Below are 19,016 nucleotides of genomic sequence, written 5' to 3'. Positions count from 1 at the left end.
TTGTGTTGCTTGTTAGAAACGCTAACTTCTAACGATGCTTCCTGACACTTCCTTTAGTAGTTTCCCTTTTCTGAAGAGCCATTCTGACTGTTTAGCACATTGTTGACTTGTTTCTCAAAAGTTCAACATGTTGACATTGGAGGTACTTCCACATTCACAATGTGGCTCTGTTTAGAGAAGTCCACTGATTGCAACGTTCTTTGGAATGGACGCGGCTGCTCCTGGCATTTGTGATTGGGTGAATCGTACATAAGTGAACTTGTGCCTCACGACATGCGTGGACAGCTTTTGACACATTTTGACTTGATTACGCAACATTAACAGTTCGATGCTTCGCTACAATTCACTAAAAAACATACATAATGTAGTTGTAATTTTCTGACAAAAACAAAATGATTTTTGGAATTCTAGTAAACTACCAAAACAATCGTTTGTGATTGAATGATCGAGGACATAGAGGCGGAAGTTTCGCCTAAATATGCAACAGCTTTCCGCATTCTACTGCGGAGGAACAAAAATATTTCCAGTGTTCCCTCGTTTTCCACTGAGGTCAAGTTCCATAAAATGCCTGCAATAAATAAAATCTGCGTAGTAGTTAGCTTTATATTTTACATTTATTATAAATATTTTAAGATTCTAAAACCCCTCACGTCACAGTTCATACACTTTTCTCATTGAGGTATTTACATTTCCATCTTGTTTAAACATCCTCAATGTTCAAACGTTCATACATTTTATAAAATAGATACATTACTTTAAAAAAAAAAATGCATGCAAAATTGCACTGAAAAAAAAATCCACAATACAGTGAAATTATAAAACCCCCGGTATATTTTTGTCATGTATAAGTCACTCCGGAGTATAAGTCACAGGAGCAGCAAACCTATGAAAAAAAATGTGTGGCGTATACCTCAGTAAATCCATCGACTAAGCCATGCTGAAAATAGTACATCAATAGTGGTAATTCTTTTTCTAGCGAGAATTCCAACCTGAGTCAGTGCACCGCGGGTTCTTGGGCGCTTCATCGGAGTGATCGTGACAGTCAAACTCGCCATCACACTCCCATTTCTTCTGATTGAGGCAGCGGCCGGTGGCACAGCGGAACTCATCAGGATCGCATGTTGGATATTCTGCAAAAGAAATCAAAGTGGCTTCATTATTCCAAATGTTTCCTGTATAAAGTTTCTCGTCATAGACCAAACACACTCACCACATTCGGGAGACTCATCTGAGCCATCAGCACAGTCAATGTCATGATCGCACACAAAGTGCTTGGGAATACACTGTCTATTCTGGCACATGAACTCGTTGTTGTCACACGTGCTGTTGGTGTACACTGCAAGTGGAAAAGAAAACATTTAAGGAAGGTTTCACAGAACTGAATCCAAGATAGTGAAGACAAATCTGTCTGCTCTGCCTATAATGCACATGTCCAACTCACGGCATCCAGCTTTGACACTCTCGTCAGCTCCATCAGGACAGTCCTTGTCTCCATCACACTTCCAGCGCTGTGGCACACACATATGCGAGCCGGGACATTGGAAGGCCTCGGGACTGCAGGTTTTGGATTCTGGATTCATAGGAAATGTCAATGATATACGAGTAGGTTTGCAAAATCCTTGTGTTGAAATGACGTTTTTTTTGAAAGTCTGTGTATGACAAAACAAAATGGTACACATTCAGGGAAATGAATCGCTTACTGCATTTGTCATCCTCGTCTGATCCATCACCACAATCATCTGCACCGTCACACACCCAATGTTTGGAAATGCAGCGGTGGTTTCCACATTCAAACTGGGTGGATGGACAAAATTTGTCTGCAAAAGACAACACCGTTTCTCATTTGTGCCAAAGGTCCATATCAATCCTCCTATATTGTATGTCTGTTACAAATGTTACAACTTTCAATATGATCCAAATACACACAAATTAATTACTAGCTTTGTAAATGTAAAATTTGGTACATGCAGTGCTATTAAGTGTAAGGACACTTTGAATTAACATCAGACCTAGGTTATTTTAGTCAATGAAAATTTTAAATAAAAAAAAATCAGAAAAATCATAAATCATCAATAAAATAAAAACAAAAATGCTTTTTTTTTTAAATGAAAATTAACTGACAGTACATTTTATTTTTACAAAACTAACTACAACTAAATATAATTAAAGCAAAAATGTCCATGTCCGTCTTTGGTAATTAATTTAATACATGAGCCTTTGGGGATGATTTTAAATGTGATTTTAAGTATATTTATTTTGATATTAACCAGAATAAGTATGTTTGAATGTGTGTCGTACAGAAGTGACGTCATCTAGCAGCAGCCAATAGAAAAGCACCTTCAGATGACGTCGCTCTTCGGTGACAAATTTGGCTCGCCTGTTTTTTCATTTAACTCAGCCGAAATGCAACTCTGGTTGTGTTACTTTTTTCATTTTACTATGTTTATTTAATATTGAGCACAAGTAATACACATTAAAAAAAAAAACAATACTGAAACTAGCTAAAACTAAACTAAAACAAAGCATTTTTTAAATAACTTAAAACTAATAAAAACTAACAAAACCACCTTGAAAACTAATTAAAAATAATTAAATTAAAAAAAAACAACCTAAACTTAAAATGGAATAAAAAACTAACTAAAAAGTAAATTCCCAAACTATCATAACCCTGAATCAGACTGACCGCAGTGCGTCTCGTCAGCTCCATTCTCGCAGTCATTTTCCTTATCACAAGTCCAGCTCATCGGGATGCAGCGGCCACTGGGGCAAGCAAAGAAGTTGACTGGACATTTAAGCTTGCGCTTATCTGTAAGGCCAGACAAAGAAATCAGAAGTTGGCTTGAATGCTTCTAAACAGACCGGAGCCTTTAAGAAGCAGCCAGAGTGCCGCACCCGGGCAGTTCCTCTCATCAGAGAAGTCCCCGCAGTCGTTGTTGCCGTCACACACCCACGAGGGCAGATAACACAGAGTGGTTTTCTCACAGCTCTTGAAGGAAGCGCCTTTCACTCCCAGGCGGAAGAAACGGGAGCAGTCGGTGGGTTCTGAGGATAAACAAAAGACGTTTTCACCAACCTTAATTTGATCTCGAGCATCTTTTTAAGCGGTCTTACGGCAGTTCATTTCATCGCTGGCATCCTCGCAGTTGACCACCTGGTCACAGCGGCTGAAGTTGGAGATACAGCTGCCATCTTTGCACTGGAACTCCCCTACTTTGCACAGGGTCACTACAAGGTTGAAATCATAGAAGTGAGCATAATGTAAGTGCAGATCAACTTTGTTTGACTTGAACCAGTTTCCGAAGCAATTCATGAATTTATCAAAACATGCCAGCAAACCAATCGCTATCTTTTCATCTGAAGTTGGTGTATTTTAAATAGCAGCTCAGATATGTGTGCAGCTGTCACAGGATCACAGTAACAATAGCACTGTATAATGAATGAATGAATGAATAAATCAAATACAATGATGGCATGCATGCAGTGATGACTTACTGTTGCAAGGCATTTCATCAGAGTGGTCGCCACAGTCGTCTGTGCCGTCACACCAGAACTGGTGGCCAATGCAGCGACCATTCATGCAGCGTCTGTAGCCTTTCTTACAAATTCGATTGGCTGGGAGAAAAAACAAAACAGAAAAAAAACAGTATATTAGAAATAAATTGCAATTAATGTTAAAGATCTAGTGTATATTGAAAATAATGCATACACTATCAATATAATTATGCACTTCAGCTTATAATTATTTATCAACCCATCGAATACAGTACAAGCTAGTATACCACATTGCAGCAGCACTAGCATAGCAGTGAAAGATTTATTTGTGCAATAATGGATAAATCCGAGTTTTTAAGGCAGCCAACAAAACAACAAACTGAATATTTCAAAATGTCAATAAAATGTTTTTGTTTTTTTAATTTGCTCAGTGTTTGAAGTCAAAAGACAGAGAATTGCAAATGTAAAATAAAATCAGAGCCCTACCGTTAAACCTGAAAACGTCTCTGTTGATTATTTAGTGAATTATAAATCTCCTGTTTTTTTTACTTGACCAAAACAAACACACTATATGAGATGTTAGAGTTCCATAAATTGCACAAATCCTCACCACAGTAGGACTGCTTCTCATCAGACTTGTCCTTGCAGTGGGCCATGCCGTCACAGGTCAGGCTGTAGTTGATGCAATCCCCATTTCCACACTCAAAGTCATCCACACTCCCGCAAGACATGTTCAGTGCTGGTGAGGTACAAACAATCAAACATGCATGAAGTTTCATCATGAAAACAACATTTGTCTTCTCAATGAAATGGCTTTCTTTTCTCCTTCTTACAAGAGCAGGTGTTGTCTTCCAGAAGTTGTCTGTCTCCACGGCAACTGCAGTTGACCCTCCCGTCAGATGTGGGCAGACACAGGTCTTGGCAGCCTCCGTTATTTGTGCGGCAAGGAGAAAACTCACCTGACGGATGCGCGACAAACGAGGGTGGAGTTATGTTAGGGTGAGAATTCTATCATGTTTGCAACAAATGACTCAGCGGAGGTCAAACCGTCTCAAAGAATGTAAGCAGGCGAATGAATTACGGAAAATGAACAGCGGCAAAGGCAACTCACAGCTGTTGGTGTCATTGGCCACTGCAACGATTCCCATTGGCTGCTGGGGGATGTCAGCCCGCAGCACTTTCATGTCGCCACCTGTGTACTTGTCCGCTCGAAGGACCGCCCTCCTCACCCAATCCGTCCAGAAGATGTAGTCTCCATACACGGCCAGGCCAAACGGATGCACAGGCTCATTCTTCAACAAAACCTAAAAGGTAGAACAGTTGAGGAATCAGTCCAAATAAGGTAAAGCAACTTTTTTATATACAGCATATTTCATGCACAAGCCAACTCAATGTGTTTCACACTATAAATCCCAACAAACACAACTGAAGTAATTCGCAAAACAAAGGGAACAAATGTAGCCTATTAAAATTATTAAAAGTACATAGATTGACAACATTGAACTCATTCACTCGCAGCCATTTTCACTGAAGTCGCTCCTGGCTGTTTTACTGGATTTTGACTGACTTTGCAAGGCCCACAATATATTGCGTTTTATTGCTATAAAAATATGGAACATACCAAAAGAAAGATTAGAGTCTCTTCTTTCATCAGGAACAAATGTATATTTTTGTCTTTCCATTTTGTAGCAATTAGCATTAGAATATAGCTAGGTTACATCAATATTCCCATTCCTGGTGAAAATACTGCCAAAAAGAGCTTATTGCAACATAGCTGAGCTCATACTCTGCTGCCAACTGCTTGCAGTTTTTTTTTTTTTTTTTAAATAACTACCATTGCTTTAAGCCACCTCTTCATGTCAGAAACTGCATCAAAGCTTTCTGTATGCTCTTGCATTAAAAAAAAAAAAAACATAATAAGAGTAATACTTTAAGAGGAAAAGCAGAGATTTATAAGGTAGCTTTCTGAAATTACTAAAAGTCCATAGAGTGAAATTGATTTTAAAAATGGATAATGCATCATAAAGGAGTGAGAAGAAAAAGCATAGATTTTTACCCGTATTTAAAAGCATTTATAGTTAGGGCTGACTTCACTTCCGCTGGCAACTTCTTTAATTTGTGTGCAGCATAAATGCTGTTTCACCATGTTTGTTTCAAAACCTGGACTCCAGTAATAGACCCAAGTCTGCAGAACTCAGATCCCTACTGGGTACTGAATTTATATTCAATTATAATTTCCTCAATGTATGAATGAAAATCATCCTCTCTTTTTGACTTCCACAAGAAATCGTCCTTACATATCGGCTGCTCCCGTCGTATTCACAGCGCTCTATCTTGTCCAGAGTGGCGTCAGAGAAATAGAGCTTCTCTGCTCGGTGATCTATAGCGAGGCCGTTGGGCGTTTTAATATCACTGCCGATGATGGCCAGCACATTGGCGCCATTCAGGGAAGCCCTCATGATACTGGGAGTCTGCTCGTTCCAGTTTGTCCAGAACATGAGACTGTGGTGAGAAACACAAAAACAAACACCGTGATAATATTATCTGCAGCGAGCCTTGCCAAAACATGCCATGGAAGAAAAGTAACGGCTGAATGGAGCGAAACAAATGGCTCGGTGAGAAGAAAGCAGAGAGAAAAAGTAGCTGGAGCCGGGCCCAGCCTGGCCGTGTTTCGATCTTAATGACTCACGCCTGACACTCATCCAGCACAAAGGCTCTGGGGTGGTCCTCTCCAGACATGGTGACCACAGTGTTGCGGTTATAGGCCACAGAGCGGCTCTGGTCCACAGTGTGGCGAGTGATGGTGGAGGTTGTGTAACTGGTCCAATAGAGCGTATCCCAACCGCGGTGGTAGGCCAGGCCCTCCACTGAACCGACATCTGTGGAAGAGAAGGAGGAAGTGGAATTTAAAGAACATTTCCAAGACCATGTGTAGCTGTCAAGCTAGTCAGTAAGAATCACAATTGAATCCCATCAAGTAGGAAAGGATACATTGTTTCATTTGTTACTTCTACAAAGTTTGCGAAAGAGGTTGGGTGGATAACTTTGAACATACTTCGGTTTTTTTACATTTTAGCAATCTATGTTAGGGATTTTCAACATGTGGACCTAAAAATAGAACCTATTTTGTTCTTGCCATAGACCCTTAAATTGTAGGAGCTGAAAAATCAATCAATTTTGTTTTAAACATAGCTGAATATGTATATTGTATGTAATATGTTTTGTTTTGTTTTTCCTCTGAATGTTAACTACTGTTTTTTTATGCTTATGTGTTCTTTCCTTGTGTAAAGCACATTGAGTTGCCTTGTGTATGAAATGTGCTATACAAATAAACTTGCCTTGCCTTGCCTATAATAGCTGATCTACTACCTCTGAAAACCTCTATCAGTGTGCATGCTTTGAGAAAGCCATCCATCCATCCATCCATCCATCCATCCATCCATTTTCTTGACCGCTTATTCCTCACAAGGGTCGCGGGGGGTGCTGGAGCCTACCACAGCTGACGAACACACATCCACACTCACAAGCACACCTCGGGAGAATTTGGAGCGCCCAATTAACCTGCCATGAATCTCTTTGGAATGTGGGAGGAGACCGGAGTACCCGGAGAAGACCCACGCAGGCACGGGGAGAACATGCAAACTCCACCCAGGAAGGCCGGAGCCTGAACTCAAACACGAGTCTTGAGAAAGCCAAAATTCCAAAATTCTCATTTATAAGAACCCGTCATAATTTTAGAAGGGGGGGAAAAGGGAAAAGGACACAGCACAGTGCATGTGCACACAACTGCTGTTCCTGGCGTGAGTTTAAAGCGCGTGTCGTCCTGACACTTCATGGCTGACTGCCTGCACATACAAATACCGCTCCCTGTGGATCCCCCCCCATTCATGGTTGGGAAGAGAACTGACACGGAACAGCTTGACAAGTGAGCCTTGGGGGAGGCCAAGACAGTGCAGCTGTTCAAGTCCGCTCCTTCCTGAACATTTCTAAAAGACCGTGCTCATTTTTCACACAACATGGAAATTCACTCTATGTTGTCCTATCAGCTTCAATGCATCTATTTGTTTGTTACGACCTTTATGACCACTCAACTCGACCATAAAAAGACGAACACTCCAAGCTGCTGTTTGCTCTCTGCAGAAAGTCAATAGAACCTTTTGAGACATTTGTGATAAATGACAGAGCCATAGATTACCGGTATCTAAATGGAAGACAAACCTATCGGTGAATACCAAGTTGAACGAATGTGTCTAAAAGGCAGGTTAACAAACTAAACACACAGATAGTCACTTGTTTTAGCCTCCTTGATTGTACACGCTAACAACTGCTCAGAATCAGGAAAAGCGAATAGATCAAATATGTCGTCAACGGTGTTATGTAAGATGGGGATATTACAGCAGCCCTCCCCTTGCTTAGCTTGTGCCATGGATACTGTACAAACAGTGGGAGAAACCTCCTTGAAGCCCATTAGCAGTCTGAGCAGGCATAGGGATAGCATGATATGGAGAATTAACAGGCTTTTGTTACTGTTATTACTTTCAGAATTATTATTCTTTATGAACACATTGATGGGCGGTTGTTGTACCACAGATATTTTTCCAGCGGAGTCTACATGCTACATGCCTGCGAGGATCTTCTAAGTGGACAACAAGTTGCCTCCTGCCGCAGTGAGCACTTAGCATCAAGTAGAATTGACTGTCTTTAAAGTGGAAGGACCGTTAGCAAATCTCGGAATGAATTTGACCATTGTTGCCTGGTGTCAAGAAATCAATACAGACGCGGAGTACTCGAGTCCTGTGTGTGAAATCTCTCTGGTGTTTGACACAAAGGGCTCCCAGGGATTATGAAGAACATGCTGATGACTGCTCTTTAAGGTCATGCTTTTATGTTTTATAGCAAAACTGGGCATTCAGCAGCTTTCAGCGAGTGCTCTGGAAAAATGGTTGTCAAACACCAACAGCCGATGTGACATTTTTAATGAAGAAGTGAGCAGCGGATGTGCTTTCCTAATTGCGATCATTACGAGAGGGTAGGTTGCCTTAATGGAGTGAGGCCATTGTGATTCCCCCGATGCTGTGTGAAAGTCTCACTCTGGTGCTTAACATTAACAGGCTATTAGATTAATGTGTTAATTGACTTGAATTGGGACCACATGGAGATGTCAGAGCAGTATGTAAACAGCAGCGAATTGGGACAAAGGAACAGGGAAGAGGAAGCGGTAATTAAGGTTGTGGTGCCCATTCTGGATGGTCTGATACTCGTGACTGGCCTGCTAGGACAAATCCTGGTTATCGCCACCCTAACAGGGCGCAGACGGAAAGACCACCACCATGGTACCGACACGCTGCTGCTGGCCCTGAGCGCCGCTGACTTGCTACTGCTGCTTTGCCTGCCCTTCCACACGTCGGCCATCACGTTGGGATTTTGGCCTTTTGGGAGCTTCCTGTGCAAAAGCATCAGCTTCCTCAGCGTGGCCTGTTCATCTGCATCCGTATTTACTTTGGCGGCGCTGGCTGTGACCCGCTACCTGACGGTGGTGCACCCCACCTGGACGTACCGCTCTAGAATGCATCACCGTGTCAAGGTGACGGTGGCACTTCTGTGGATTCCCGCCTCGGTCTTGGCGGCACCGCAGTTTGCCTTCCGCACGGTTACAACATCCAGGGCTGTGTACTGCTTTGCTTTTCTCTCCAACTTCAGCCAGCTTGTCTACAGTATCAGCCTCTTCTTCTTTGGCTTCGCACTACCGCTGGGAACAATCGTGCTGATGTATGCAAAGATCTACTGCTTTCTTCGAAGCGCACGGCTGCTTGGAAATGCCCCTCAGCTGGAGCGCTACCAGAACCAGGTCACTCACACTTCAGCGCTCTTGGTCCTGGTCTTCACGCTCCTCTGGCTGCCCTCCTACGCGCTCATGTTCTCCTTTATCGGAGGAACCATTCAGGGATCAAAGGGCTACAATACAATCGCCATTTTGGCCCGATTGCTGGCATCCTGTGTTGCGGTGGTAAACCCCGTGCTGTATGGATTTATGTCTCAGAAGTTCAGAAGAGAGTTGCTGAAGCTGGGGAGAGAGCGATGGACCTTTTGCAAAAACTCTCTGACTGCTTGTCCTCACATGATGATGGGCGGGGACATGGTGCAAAACTTTGAGTTGGACACGAGCTCTGAAGTCTGAACTGACTCCTGCTTTACAGTGTGTTCCAAGTTTCTATTCAAATGTTTTTTTCTTTAAAATAATGCATGCAAAGGAAAGTCAGTATAATCTTGAACTCATAAAGTGTCAGATCTATGAGGTGAAAGTCAGTTCACATTCAAACAGCAACCCTGGGAGGCTATTCTGACAGCCTGCAAAGAAATTCAAGCTGAAACTGCAAACTCACAAGATCATTGGGTGTAAGAATTGTGAAGCTGCTGTCAAGTAAGGGATCCTATATTAACTCATTCACTCCCAGCCATTTTCACTGAAACAACCCCCTCCGCTCCCGGCTGTATTACTGGATTTTGACTGATGTTGCAAGTCCCACAGAATATTGTGTTCTATTGCTATAAATAAATAAAAAAAGAACAAAAAAAAAAGAACAACAAAAAAAAAAAACATGGAACCTACCAAAAGAAAGAGTCTCTTCTTTCATCAGAAAAAAAAGTAAATTTTTATCTGTTTCAGTTTTGCAGCAATTAGCATTAGGATATAGCTAAGTTTCATCATTATTCACAAACCTGTTTAATTAAAACACTGGGGAAAAGAGCTTGTTGCAACATGGCCCTGGTTGATCTCTTATACTCTGCTTGTCAGCTGCTTGCCGTTTTTTTGCAATAACTACCATTGCTTTAAGCGACCTCTTCAGGTCAGAGGCTGCATCATAGCCTCTCTATGCTCTAGCATAAAATACATTAAAAAAAAAAACATATAAATATGATTTTGGAGACCATGGCAATATTTAAAATAGAATGTTTTTTGGAGTAAATGAATTAAAATGTACCTTGAATTATTAAGATGTTTTTGTCAGAAATAGCTTTGGATTTGAGTAAATACAACCTCCTAATGCTACAAATTAAACAAATGACAATTTTCAGTAATTTTTTTCGTTTAAATTTTTTGACAATAGCATTATTGTTCAGGACTTGGGTAGCGACCAATCACAGCTCAGCTTCAAAAACAAATGAGCAGTGATTGGTCTTTACATGAGCCCTTAACAGCTGTGATTTCATTTTCAGTTGACAACAAGTAAAATGGCAAAATGGCAACCACCAGAATTGGATAAAAACGGATGGATTTTGGTGATTAACTCATATTCCACAAACACAATATTAATCAGAATCCTCCCTTTTAGACTAGTGAGGCTCCATAGAATTTTTTTTTTTTTTTTTTTTTGGGGGGGGGGGGGGGGTTGACTTGGCTATGATTAACTCAGAAAATGTTGTGTGGGTTAAAATTTGATCAATTTGTGTGATTATGTGACATTGTGATTATGTTTTCATCATCACTGTACAGTGAACACAATAGCTCTTAGGTCACATTACATTGTGAGTGTCATTGAGGTTGTGGCCACTAGGTGAACTTCTAGAGCAGGCATGTCAAGCGGCATGTCAGAGGGTCCATTCTGGCCCGTGAGGACAAAATAAAAACTGTTGTTTTTCACTCAAATTAATTGCACAATGACGACCATTTAAATTCCTGAAATTTGGCTGTTACAGTACTCATGACTTGATGCAAAAATTTTGCACCAATTTTTGTTCAGAAATTTACGATTATGCTTCAATAAGATAATTAGGCCTACATGGAAAGGTTTTCAGAATGTGCTTGTAAATATTTGCACAAAAAAAAAAAAAAAAAAAAAGGATTTATTTATTTTTTTTACCTGTTATTTATAACTTACTGAGTCACGGATATGCAGTTCCGACCCACTTGAGGTCAAATTTGGGTGAAAACAGGCCCTGCATTAGAATGAGTTTTTTTTTTTTACCAAATGACTCCATACTTACTATCCACCACAATCTTGCGGTCTGTGCCGTCGTCGTTGATCTGTTGGATATTTCCAAAGTGAATGTCGCTGAAGAAGATGCGGTTGGCTCCCTTGCCGCCGCCTCCATGGTAGTCAAAGCTCAGGGCGATGACGTTCTTCATGTGGTCTGGGTCTTCGAACGGCTTTATGGGCGCGTTTAAGTTGGTCTCGTCAGACAGGTGGATACTCTTCAGAATGGTGCGCTCCGAGTAGAGGAGGTAGCCGTCGTAATCGCGGCAGCTGCGGTTGTCCTCGGCCAGCATGCCGTGAGCGCAGGCGCACGTATGCTGCCCGTTGCCACGGTAAAGACAAAGTTGTTCACAATCGCCGTTGTTATGTTTGCAGATGTTCGTGCCTGGGCAATACAATGAGCAAAGTTAAGTCTTCTTCATCATGTTCACATTTTGACATCAAAATTTGATTGACATTGACTGGAAGAGACACAGAAAGGCATGGATGTAGTTGTCCTTGATAATGTATTGGTCAATTCATGGATCAAACACCTGTTTTCAATTTTGATGTTCAGCGTCTGTGGACTGAAACATCTAACAGTTGGGCATGTCATGTGGACTAAAAAGTTTACAGAAAATCCGATTAAGTTCACCTGTCATGGTTATAGTACATTTTAGGTTCAACTAGAAATTTCAGCCGAAAGCTGAATGTGTCTTACTATTTATGAGAAGTGAATGTTATGTAATGAAAATAAAGTTTTCTTACCTTGCTGCCTGGCCCTGTTAAAAACTTTAATGTCTTTTAGTTGTACACCAATACCAGTTCTGAGTTGCATTGCATCTGTGGCGTTGTCTTTGCTGCCTCGTTTAATAGAGCCATTCGCATGAGTCCTGCGCAAAATCCAATGACACTCTCAAAAAATCAAGCATGCTAAACTGACAAAGTAGTTGCAATCATGATTACAAGACAGAAAAATATTTATCATTATGACTTCTGGAATCAATTCTATAGTCTGACCTGTCACTCCAGTAGATGTATCCCTCAAAAACAGACACTGCAAACATATCCATATTGTTGTTGGCCAGCACCAATTCTCTATTCTCTCCCGTCTCCAGGTTGATGCGCTCAATCTTGTCTGTCCTGGCATCGCACCAATACAACAGCCCCTCCTACACGTGTAGACCCCATATAAGAGCTTGTGTCAATATGTACAAATAAGACATGTATTTAATGACTAATAGGAGAAATCAGCAGCACTCCCTACCGTGTAGTCAATCGAGATTCCATTGGGCCAACTGATGCTCATGTTGACCAGGACCAGCCTCTCAGAGCCATCCAGTCGAGAGCGCTCTATACGAGGGTACTGACCCCATTCTGTCCAGAACAGATACCTTAACAAAACATAACACAGAGGATTATCGATACGGTACATGAAAGAGTGACATGTTTGGAGCAATTTGTTTCAAGGAACGCTAAAGTAAGCAGTTGGCAAGCAGCCTTACCCTTTCACTGGGTGGACAGTGATGGCTCTGGGCTTATCCAGGCCCTGGGAAATGACCACATAGCGGAAAGAACCGTTCAGCCTGGCAACCTCAATTACGTCAAAGCCCTGGTCGGTCCAGTAAATGTTTCCTATGAGAGCAATTGATCAATTTAGATTATTTTACAAAACATACATGAATATAAAGACAGCACATTTGAATAAGCCAAAACAGATATTTCAATGTGGATTTTAAAATATTTAGGGAAACTCTAAGCTTCCTGTTATTTATTTTTTGTTTAAAATAAACAGTTTCCTGCATGTAGAAATGATGAAACGTGCACGAGCAGACCTGCAATCCAGTCAACAGTAATGCCCTCCACTCTGCCGATGCCATTGGTGACCACATCTTCTCTCCATGTTTGATCTCTCTTGGCCCTGCTGATGGTGCTCAGGCCCATGTCTACCCAGTAGATGGTGTCGTTCTCTGGAAAAAAAAAAAAGACCAGTATGCTACCTATTCATGCTTCAGTGGCAGAGCTAGTTTCATTATAGTGAGGCCATCTTGATTAAAAGGATACTTGACTCTTAGTGTCAGTTTCAGCAGTAAAAAGTTAATATTTTGACTATAATGAACTTGGTAACCTCATTATTTTTCTTATACAATTAATACCTTTAAAAACAAATTTTTCTACTTGTTGTCAACTGAAGATGACATCACCTGTGCTAAGGAAGTAGGTAGCGACCTATCATGGCTCAGTTTACTGACCAAACCCAGAAAACAGGTTAGCCATGATTGGTTGTTAAATACTTCGTCAGCAAAGGTGATGTCATCATCATTCGATAGCAAGTGTAAAAAATACTTTTTAAAGGTATTAATTGTACATGAAAAATAATGAAATCAAGTTAATTCTGGACAAAATATTAACTCTTCACTGCTGAAAATGGCTCAATGGGTCAAGTATCCCATTAATGGGGTGTCTCACTAGTGTCCCTCACCAGCGTGGAAGTCGATGCCGACGGCCAGGGAAGTGCCCGACACTGGCACCAAGGCGTCGGATTTGTCAGCTGGGTCGAGCGGAATTCCTCTGATTCCCTCGTGGACCGAATAAAGTAGGAAAGAGCCCATACCTGTTCAGAAAGAAAGACAGAAAGAAAGAGAAAGAAAGACAAAGACAGAAAGAGAGAAAGAAAGAAAGACACAGAAAGACAGAAAGACAAAGACAGACAGAAAGAGAGTTTATTTCGATTGGGGAACAACCTGCCCTCCTACCAAAAATCCCTTGCCAATGAAAGGCAGCTGTGTTACCTTCACACGACTGCTGTCCCGTCTTGAGGCTGTAACCGGCAGTGCACATGCAGGCCCTGCTGGTTGGTGAGGTGGGCAGACACAACTGGGAACAATCTCCATTGTTGTTACTACACAGATTGACACTTGCTGAGGGAAAAAAAAAAAAGATCAAAGAGGAGCAAATTATATGAAACAAATTTTCCAACACATAGAATGTGCAAAAAACAACATTTGAGGTGGATCGGGACAGAGCCCTGTCACAAATAGCAAAAACAAAACATGAGCAAATGACTTTTATAGTTGAGGAAAAGAAACAATGAGAATGTGTGAATTGAAAAGTACTGATCCACAAAGAAGTTGGGCTTTGTAAACTCAGGGGCATATTCACTAAGAATGTGCTGCGTCCGGTAATAGCACGAAATATCTGCGCCCAGTTACCAACCCATTCACTAAGGATATTGCTCTAATCATATACCGGCGCAAACACGGCCACAAAACTGACTGCTTGGAGCAAATTTGCACCTGATTTACCACACATGGCAATGGATTTTCACCAAGAACATGGTTGTTATAGTAACGGTTGCGAGAAAGATGACATTATCAGAATGCGAGGTTGGACCAAGAGTAAGCGTTTATAGCGCCATTAAGATGTACACAGCAGAGAGGACGACAACGACGTCATTCATTCATAAAGTACAAATTATTGGTGCAATCGTTTTTAAAAATATATTTTCAGAGGTTGGCGTGGGTGTAAGTATGCATCTGTCACATAATAAATGATCGAAAAATCCCTCCCCGCCATTGCCGATCAGCCCGGGTTACGTTATGTGTCCTCAACTAACACGGAAAAATTTCCCCCCCTCTCCCTCTCTCTCTTTCTCTCCTCTCTGTGTGATCAACCGCACACGTTGTCGTTGTGAGTCTCATTGCAATGGGGTGGGCATATTTTGCGTCAAATTTATGCAAATTACCTAATTTACATACGCGCAAATAACACCGGCGCACAGTGGCGCATTCTGGTTGACAGTGCACTTAGTGACGGATTTCCCCATCTGCGCGGATTTAGTGAATTAGGCGAGGCCAGATTGCTCCATTTTTAACGGTTAACGCGGTGCAAAGCAGCAAACCCTTTAGTGAATAGGCCCCTCAGTGAGCAAAACATTAAGTCATGTAGAAAATCCTCAACGCTCCGACATTTACTTGACATCAAACATTTTGCTTTTAGAATGATCATCAGAAATGAAAAGTGTCCAAAAAGTACTTATCTTACAATATTATACTTCTTACGTCACATACACAAGTTAATGTCCCATGAATGCAACTTAGTGTATCACTATATCACCTTAAAAATCTCATATGTTTGGGCAGTGTGGTAGGATGGCAAAATGGACGCCTTATCTTCCAAATAATATCCAAGCAAGCCAGGCTACATTTTGCCAAAACACACTTGAAAACTCCCAAATGCATTTGGAAAGAAAATGTGGCATATTCTGTTGAAACTAAGAGTGAACTTTTTGGCCCTAATTCCAAAATAAATGTGCATTCATGAGATACGTAAAGTGTGTGACTTCCAGTATCTCAAGTGCGTATTATAGCTGCAGGTGCCCACATAAAAAAAAAAAAAAAAAAAAAAAAAAAAAAAAAAAAAAAAAAAAAAACATTCAACCGAGTATCTTAAACGGAAGAAATTGCACTCTTACCTTTCTGCACGTCCTCATCGTAGATCATCATATGCATCATAGGAGACGTGTTATTCCTTAAAACCTTCCAGTTGCCTCCATCCTTCTTGTCACATGTTCCAATCTGATCAGTCGCCTGGTCCGCCCACCACAGCTTGTCTCCTACAGAGAGGGTGATAATTGACCCTGTTACGAGACTGAAGGTGAAAAGGGGACAAAAGCTTTTTGAACTGTGATTTTACCCATTATAGCCAATGCTGTGGCCTTGTTGAGTTTGCCTTTAATGCCATCCAGGATTTCCAGTTTAGATCCGTCCAGCTGACAGCGACTGATGGTGCCGTTTCCTGAACTTATCCAGTACAGCTGCTCTTTGTCATAGTCGATAGATAGGCCTGGGTGAAAATATTAATTAGACACTAAAGTACTCGTATATCTGATATGCCGAATTCATGCATTTATTTCAGGGTGAAATGCAGGTTTTATGTTGTACAGCGACTCACCAACTGGTCCCTTCTGGTCGATAAATAATGTAGTACGGTTGGTGCCGTCCATGTTGGACATGCTTATGTTGTCACCATCGGTCCAGTACAATTTCCTGTGGGCAGAGGGGGCAAAGTACTCACGCTCTCTACTTCAGCACAAGCACAGATACTTCTGTTAAAAATACAGACTATATAAAAATATAGAATGAAATCTCAAATGTGAAAAAAAAATTTTTACTACGAATTATGCCTATCACGATGACTGTTGTGAACTTGGCAACAATGAAAAACTTGACACACAAAATAGATGACCCATTTTATCAACGCAAGTAGTGCTTGTATGGAGAATAACTAGACTAATGTTGTGAACTTAAAAAAACTTTTCAAAACTAGATGCAAATGAGGTGAACTATCTACAAAAAAAGACAACACCCACCCTAATTGAGGATGCAGTACCAGACAATGGGGCTTGTCTAAACCCTGGATGACAGCATTCTTAAAAGAACCATCCAGTCTGGCCACATTGATCTGCTTCTTATTGGCATCATAGCTGGTCCAGAAAAGGTTCCTGGACACCCAGTCGACTGCTAGCCCATGAGCATTCGGAAGGTCTAATGAATGTCACAATCACACAAAATGTTAGCGCTACCCTAGCCTGAGCATTCACATAAGAGAGACATTGGAAAAGTCATCAAATCAACATGGAACTGTCAACATTCCTGAAAGATGTCTTACCAGCAGAGACGACGGTTTCCACGCCAGTGCCATTGATGAACGCTCTTTTGATGGTCTGCGTGCGGACATCCGACCAGTAGATTCGATGCTCCACCGCATCGTAGTCCACTGCTGTCACATTGTCTATGTCGGGCACGGTGAAGGAGATGATGTAGTTGTAGTAGGGGTTGTCGATGTCCACACCACGGATCTCGATCTGACGAGCATAAAGAAGGAACTTGCGGGACTCTGCAACACAAATATGAACACAGAAATGACTATAAATTTACATTTAACAAGATCCGGGATGTTCTTTGTAGACAATGATAGTACAACTGAGACATGTTGCACATCTTGGTAAGTCACTGTCGACAATTGTTGTGCAAAATTATTAACATCGCCACATAGATGAATATCTGTAATTATTAATTATAAATAATTTAAGGAAGAGCAAATTGTTTATTTCAAAAGTGCATGTGAAACAAACAAGCTGAATTTACCTTTGCAGGTGTGTTTGTCAGCTTGCAGCTTCATGAGGTGAGGACAAGCACAAGAGAAAGTTTGATTGAAGTTGATTAGACAAAGGTGGGAGCAAGGGCCTTTGCCGTCGGTGGTGGCACATGGGTTCGGAGCTGTGTGAAAAACAGATTTGTATCACATGTAAATAACATGTAAAATCAACTTGGCCTGTCATCCTATCCTAAGCATTAAAATTTGTTTAAACTGACAATCACCAATCTTTTGGGGTCTCAACTGAAGTGATAATTCCTCACACTGCCACTTAATTCTCTTTACTCGATGTACCGCATTGCATGCCTGGGTACGAATTCAAAATTGCAGTTTCTTCACTGATACCAATAGGCTAGTGGTATCAGTATTGTTGTGTCCCATTTTGTTCAATAAGTTACACTGCCAATAGATATTATTTGCACATGGGGAGCAAAAAAAACAAAAAACAAATGAGTGAATGTCCAGCGGACAACCTACCCTGGGGCTGCCTCGACGGGTGATAAACCTGCAAGTCAAATGGCTGCGTGTTGGTGCGTTGGACCACAGTGACGTTGTGCCCTGTCCATTTGTTGGCCTTGGCAAGAGTGTTGGTTCTCCAGTCCGTCCAGTAAACTTCACCTCCATACATGGTGACAGCGAATGGATGGGACAAGTACTCATGACCCCGCAACACCTCAATCAGCCCAGAGCCGTCATACATGGCAGAGTAGATAGCGTCTGATCTGTGAGAGGAACAAAACAAATGTGGATTATTTGGCATTATGGACAAAAGCATCTGGACACCTGAAAATAAACACTCCATAATGACAAGTCATGCTAGCAATGCAACAGCTATGGCTAATGTTGTTGTTGTTTCGAGTGCTAATGCTAGCTTAGCATTGCAAGCGCTGCTATTTTATTGACGTTGGCTATGTGTTCTGAAACTATCACCATTACCCACTTTGGTCAGAGACTTGAGAGGGGGAGAAGGATTAGAAAAGTGAATGAATCTTGCTAGCAGTCTTAGCCCTGCAAACTCCCCTTTGAAATTCAGGTGGCATTTAGGACGTCTGGGAACTGAACCTCTGATTAAGACATTGACCAAGATGTTTGTCCCAAGATTTTTGACCTTATTTACAATGGTATTTTATCTGTGAGTGGGTTGTGTGACATGTATGAAAATAAGCATTGCAATGAGAGCACTGAGAGAGGTAAACACTACCTGGCATCGATCCAGACAATGCGTCTTTCCATGTAATCAACGGTGAGTCCGTTGGGCCAGCCGCCACTGCCGGTCTCCCTGTGGATGGTGCGTCTGCCTTCGCCGCTCATAGACGCTGCCTCAATCCTGGGCAGGCTGGCATCCCAGTCAGTCCAAAATAGAATACTGACAACAAACAAGATAGACGCGAGTCTGAACTGCCACCAATA

At 41.5% G+C, this 19,016-nt stretch overlaps 2 protein-coding genes across 3 annotated transcripts in view; one reads left to right on the top strand and one right to left on the bottom strand.

The window, feature by feature from the left end:
* LOC144013763 (low-density lipoprotein receptor-related protein 1-like) overlaps positions 1 to 19,016 on the bottom strand; it is a 95,529-nt gene that overhangs the window by 21,450 nt on the left and 55,063 nt on the right. For both annotated transcript variants that reach the window (XM_077512952.1, XM_077512953.1), the window contains exons 26-54: positions 18,808 to 18,972; positions 18,084 to 18,328; positions 17,597 to 17,728; positions 17,118 to 17,345; positions 16,819 to 16,993; positions 16,401 to 16,495; positions 16,143 to 16,292; positions 15,922 to 16,062; positions 14,240 to 14,368; positions 13,930 to 14,061; positions 13,283 to 13,417; positions 12,953 to 13,082; positions 12,715 to 12,841; positions 12,468 to 12,619; positions 12,216 to 12,340; positions 11,479 to 11,853; positions 6,182 to 6,371; positions 5,790 to 5,994; positions 4,604 to 4,796; positions 4,326 to 4,451; positions 4,103 to 4,231; positions 3,493 to 3,612; positions 3,112 to 3,225; positions 2,893 to 3,042; positions 2,684 to 2,806; positions 1,701 to 1,817; positions 1,442 to 1,570; positions 1,211 to 1,336; positions 990 to 1,130 (exon numbers count right to left, since the gene is read on the bottom strand). In XM_077512952.1, coding sequence (XP_077369078.1) covers positions 990 to 1,130; positions 1,211 to 1,336; positions 1,442 to 1,570; positions 1,701 to 1,817; positions 2,684 to 2,806; positions 2,893 to 3,042; positions 3,112 to 3,225; positions 3,493 to 3,612; positions 4,103 to 4,231; positions 4,326 to 4,451; positions 4,604 to 4,796; positions 5,790 to 5,994; positions 6,182 to 6,371; positions 11,479 to 11,853; positions 12,216 to 12,340; positions 12,468 to 12,619; positions 12,715 to 12,841; positions 12,953 to 13,082; positions 13,283 to 13,417; positions 13,930 to 14,061; positions 14,240 to 14,368; positions 15,922 to 16,062; positions 16,143 to 16,292; positions 16,401 to 16,495; positions 16,819 to 16,993; positions 17,118 to 17,345; positions 17,597 to 17,728; positions 18,084 to 18,328; positions 18,808 to 18,972 — 4,499 coding nt within the window. The remainder of the gene's footprint in view (positions 1 to 989; positions 1,131 to 1,210; positions 1,337 to 1,441; positions 1,571 to 1,700; positions 1,818 to 2,683; positions 2,807 to 2,892; positions 3,043 to 3,111; positions 3,226 to 3,492; positions 3,613 to 4,102; positions 4,232 to 4,325; positions 4,452 to 4,603; positions 4,797 to 5,789; positions 5,995 to 6,181; positions 6,372 to 11,478; positions 11,854 to 12,215; positions 12,341 to 12,467; positions 12,620 to 12,714; positions 12,842 to 12,952; positions 13,083 to 13,282; positions 13,418 to 13,929; positions 14,062 to 14,239; positions 14,369 to 15,921; positions 16,063 to 16,142; positions 16,293 to 16,400; positions 16,496 to 16,818; positions 16,994 to 17,117; positions 17,346 to 17,596; positions 17,729 to 18,083; positions 18,329 to 18,807; positions 18,973 to 19,016) is intronic.
* On the top strand, positions 7,972 to 10,035 carry LOC144013764 (galanin receptor type 1). The gene has a single exon (XM_077512954.1). It carries the CDS (start codon positions 8,645 to 8,647, stop codon positions 9,668 to 9,670), a length of 1,026 nt encoding a protein of 341 aa, XP_077369080.1. The 5' UTR covers positions 7,972 to 8,644; the 3' UTR covers positions 9,671 to 10,035.

This window comes from Festucalex cinctus, chromosome 2 (genome assembly GCF_051991245.1).
Source record: "Festucalex cinctus isolate MCC-2025b chromosome 2, RoL_Fcin_1.0, whole genome shotgun sequence".
In the NCBI taxonomy this organism is placed as follows: domain Eukaryota; kingdom Metazoa; phylum Chordata; class Actinopteri; order Syngnathiformes; family Syngnathidae; genus Festucalex; species Festucalex cinctus.
Note: the sequence above shows the minus strand (reverse complement) of the source record. Positions and strands in the feature narration are given on the sequence as shown.